The sequence below is a fragment of the Phytophthora infestans genome, genomic scaffold (genome assembly GCF_000142945.1).
Source record: "Phytophthora infestans T30-4 supercont1.199 genomic scaffold, whole genome shotgun sequence".
Classification (NCBI taxonomy): Eukaryota; Oomycota; class Peronosporomycetes; order Peronosporales; family Peronosporaceae; genus Phytophthora; species Phytophthora infestans.
Window position 1 is genome coordinate 44295 of NW_003303560.1, and position 3116 is coordinate 47410.

Consider the following 3116-nt stretch of genomic DNA (forward strand, 5'->3'; position numbering starts at 1 on the left):
TTCGCGTAATCCGTAGCGATAACGCTGTAGGATTTGGCATCCTCCCGACTTAAGTCTCGTACATCCCCCATCAGATACTTCTTTAGTCCCAGGATCCACGCTTCCTCATTCTGTGCTTTGAGGATCCCCTCGATGCGAACTCTCTTCACGAATGTTTCCTCGAGGATCGGGGGGCTGGATCCAATCTTTCCTCTGGACCTAGTGACAGCCATCACCTGGACTGTCCTTTTCCGTATCGACGCACAGCCGCGTCGTCGTTCTTAATGGCGTCTAGAGCTGCCAGCACCTTCTCAGGTACTCGGGTTTTGCACCAACTCGTGAACTTACAGAAGGAGCTGTAGTTCTGGATCGGCAAGTAACCAGGCAGAATGGGGATACTGATCCCTGCGTCCTTGCATTGAGTGATCCACTGAATCATGTTATCCACGTCGAAGAAGAATTGTGTGATAATGAAGTCAGCACCTGCGTCTTGCTTAGCCTTGAGTCGCTGTAGGTCCAGGGCACGAGCCTCATTGGACGGCGGTAAGTCCGGATGGTTCCACGACTCGGTATGCACCTCCGCGTAGCCTGCGCAGGCGATACAGAAGTAGTCTCCATGCTCCTCTCGGATGAGTTTGATAAGATCTACGGCATTGCTTAGTCCTCCCTCTACGGGAGACCACTGTTCAGCACCGATGGGAGGGTCTCCTCGCAGAGCCAAAATGTTGCGGATACCAGCGGCACGAGCGTTCTTAAGGATGCGCTTGAGCTGCTCCGTGGGAAGATGGCATGTGAGATGCAGCAGCACATCAAGCTGGAATTCGTTTTGGATATGGGCTCCAATGCGCAGCCACAATGCCTCGTCCTTGAAGGCTGAACGCCACGTGAGCGTCACGAAGGTTGGTTGCAGCGCCAGCCCCATCTCCTCTACACGCGTCAGCAGGTTAAACACGCCTGCATTCGTTTTGGCGGGGAAGAACTCAAAGGAAACCGTTGGGCGGGCCGAGGTGTCATCCGTACGAGTTGCGTACGCGCTGCGGATCGACTCGATGATTTTGCCCATTTTGGCGGCTTCGTGTGTAGCAAACAAAAACAACTGATGTGGTGTACGATACACAAAGTTGCAGCTGCCACTTTAAAACAAGACATTTCCGAACTGGTCGTGTAGGAGCATTTGAAGCGAATCTGCGGCGCATTATACATGTTTAGTATGTCAGCCTCTCTTGTTCAAACTCCAGGTGTAACTACAATCAACTCACCTGAGAGATCGTAAACTGACGCGATTTTACTATCGAAGAAGACATACAGCTCGCGGTGTGAAGTTTCCGACTTCTTGGCGAGCACCCAGCCGGCATGCCGCGTGCGGACGCAGATCTCACGATTTCCAGCACTCGTAGACTTGTGTAGCTCGGCGTGAAGCTCATTAATTAGCTTCTGCAGAGACGATGGAAAATAGTGCGCCAGCAACTTGGCAGGTATCGGAAACAAGTCGTCCTCCTTGCTCTTCAGTAGGCGTGGTACATACTGCATCCGGAACGCAAGGTTGACACGGTTAATGTACAGGAACGCAGGAAACGAATGAAGATTCGGGACGCTACAGTAGCAATCACATGTCAGTCTCACGTGGATACACATCAAGCGACAACAAGCACCCACCTCTTCTCTGGAGCGAATGCAGCATTGTAGCTCGTAAGAATAAGTTGTGCCAGGTTCTGGAACCGCTGCTGGCCCTCAAGATAGTTTTTCAGCTGCTCCAGTGTGGCTGCCGGTGCGTTAATTGCCTCCAGTCCAGGGTTTAGACGAATTAAGATGACCATCGTGAGATCCGCTTCGTGCCACACAACTACTCGATGCCTAGCAGTCGTCTCTGATGTCATTAAAGGAGTGGACACTCTGCCGCCCAAAGGGAGGAAGATCTGTGGACTCCACACTACTTCTGTCTCACCCCGAGTACTTTCCGATGCGATTTCTCGATTTGCATGAAGAAACTTGGAGAAGTGGCCATCCTTCAGCAATAGACCAGCATTACGAAAGGAGATAGACCGAGCTCGTGTCTTCATTGCGCTAAATAAGCTTACAAGACTTGCTCCATTGCTCCAAGATCCGAGAAATCGAGTACCTGAAGCTGAAGGAGACAGTAAATTACTATTCCCAAAAGAAGGTTGTGCCTCTGACAGGAACGTTGAGAGTGAGACGGGGTGCTGCTTGTGTAAAGATCGAACGCTTTCGCGCAGATAAGGAGGCGCTTCATCTGTGTGGGATACGACATCGCATTCTCCGTAGGAAAGCTTACTAGACCAAACAGGACGAAATGTATCTTCGTATGCGTTAGCCATCCACAGCTCCGGTTGGGCATTACGCGTTGCAGTCAGATCAGAAAATGGCTCATCACTCTCGTGGATTGTTTCGTCACTTCGCATCATCGTCATTCCACGTTCTTCACGAAGCCGCAGGAATTTGTACAGCAACTGCATCGTTGCCGTCTCCATAGAACTCCACAAGAGATTGCCTCTGAAGAATAATGCTGAACTCGCCACTCTCTCTGCTCCTGTGCTATCGTCGGAATACATCAACTCTGCGTGGAAGCCGTTGACAAACGTTTGCAGTGCTAAAAATGTCGGCTGATCCATGGGGAAATACCCCAGCCCTTGCAGCTCCGAGAGCCCACTCGACCCACGAGCATCCAAGGCTTGTAGTAATATGGGGAAGAATCTGGCGCATTTTCTTTGAAGTATTGATGCTGGAGACTGCGCGGCCAAAGACTCCAGCGCTGCTTCAGCTGCTAGTTTGCTCTCCTCCAGCTCTGCTACCACGTTTCGATCATGCTTTTCATTGACGGACTGGTTGTGGTCATAGGAGTCAATCACAAGCCGAAGCTTCCGCAACCGCTTTCGTGCCGCAGCGATGCCCATCAAAAGATCCATCCCGTCCGTGAACTCCGTCGCCCGCACTGAAGTCGTCTCGCCCTTGCCAGCAGTTATTGGAGGTAACAAGCGTAAATTGCTACATACAACATGGAGCTAATCAGGCAATAGCAGTGAGATCGGCTAAGTAGACAATCATACCAGTCAATCCTTCCGTGAAACAGTCGGAACATATCGTACATCAACAGGGAAGTAGAGCCTCGTATCCGCTTT

The 3116-nt window shown here is 51.1% G+C and overlaps 2 protein-coding genes across 2 annotated transcripts; both read right to left on the reverse strand.

Annotated features, from left to right (window-relative positions):
* Positions 1-211: 211 nt before the first annotated feature.
* Positions 212-1042, reverse strand: PITG_20272 (methylenetetrahydrofolate reductase, putative; the record flags this gene model as incomplete). The annotated part of the gene is made up of 2 exons (XM_002895307.1): positions 212-314; positions 411-1042. The coding sequence occupies 2 exons, from the start codon at positions 1040-1042 to the stop codon at positions 212-214; spliced, it is 735 nt and encodes a 244-aa protein (XP_002895353.1).
* A 72-nt stretch (positions 1043-1114) lies between these two features.
* On the reverse strand, positions 1115-2903 carry PITG_20273 (uncharacterized protein; the record flags this gene model as incomplete). Its single annotated transcript, XM_002895308.1, has 6 exons — positions 1115-1164; positions 1239-1573; positions 1636-1846; positions 1934-2043; positions 2155-2741; positions 2817-2903. The coding sequence occupies 6 exons, from the start codon at positions 2901-2903 to the stop codon at positions 1115-1117; spliced, it is 1380 nt and encodes a 459-aa protein (XP_002895354.1).
* Between the last annotated feature and the right edge of the window lie 213 nt (positions 2904-3116).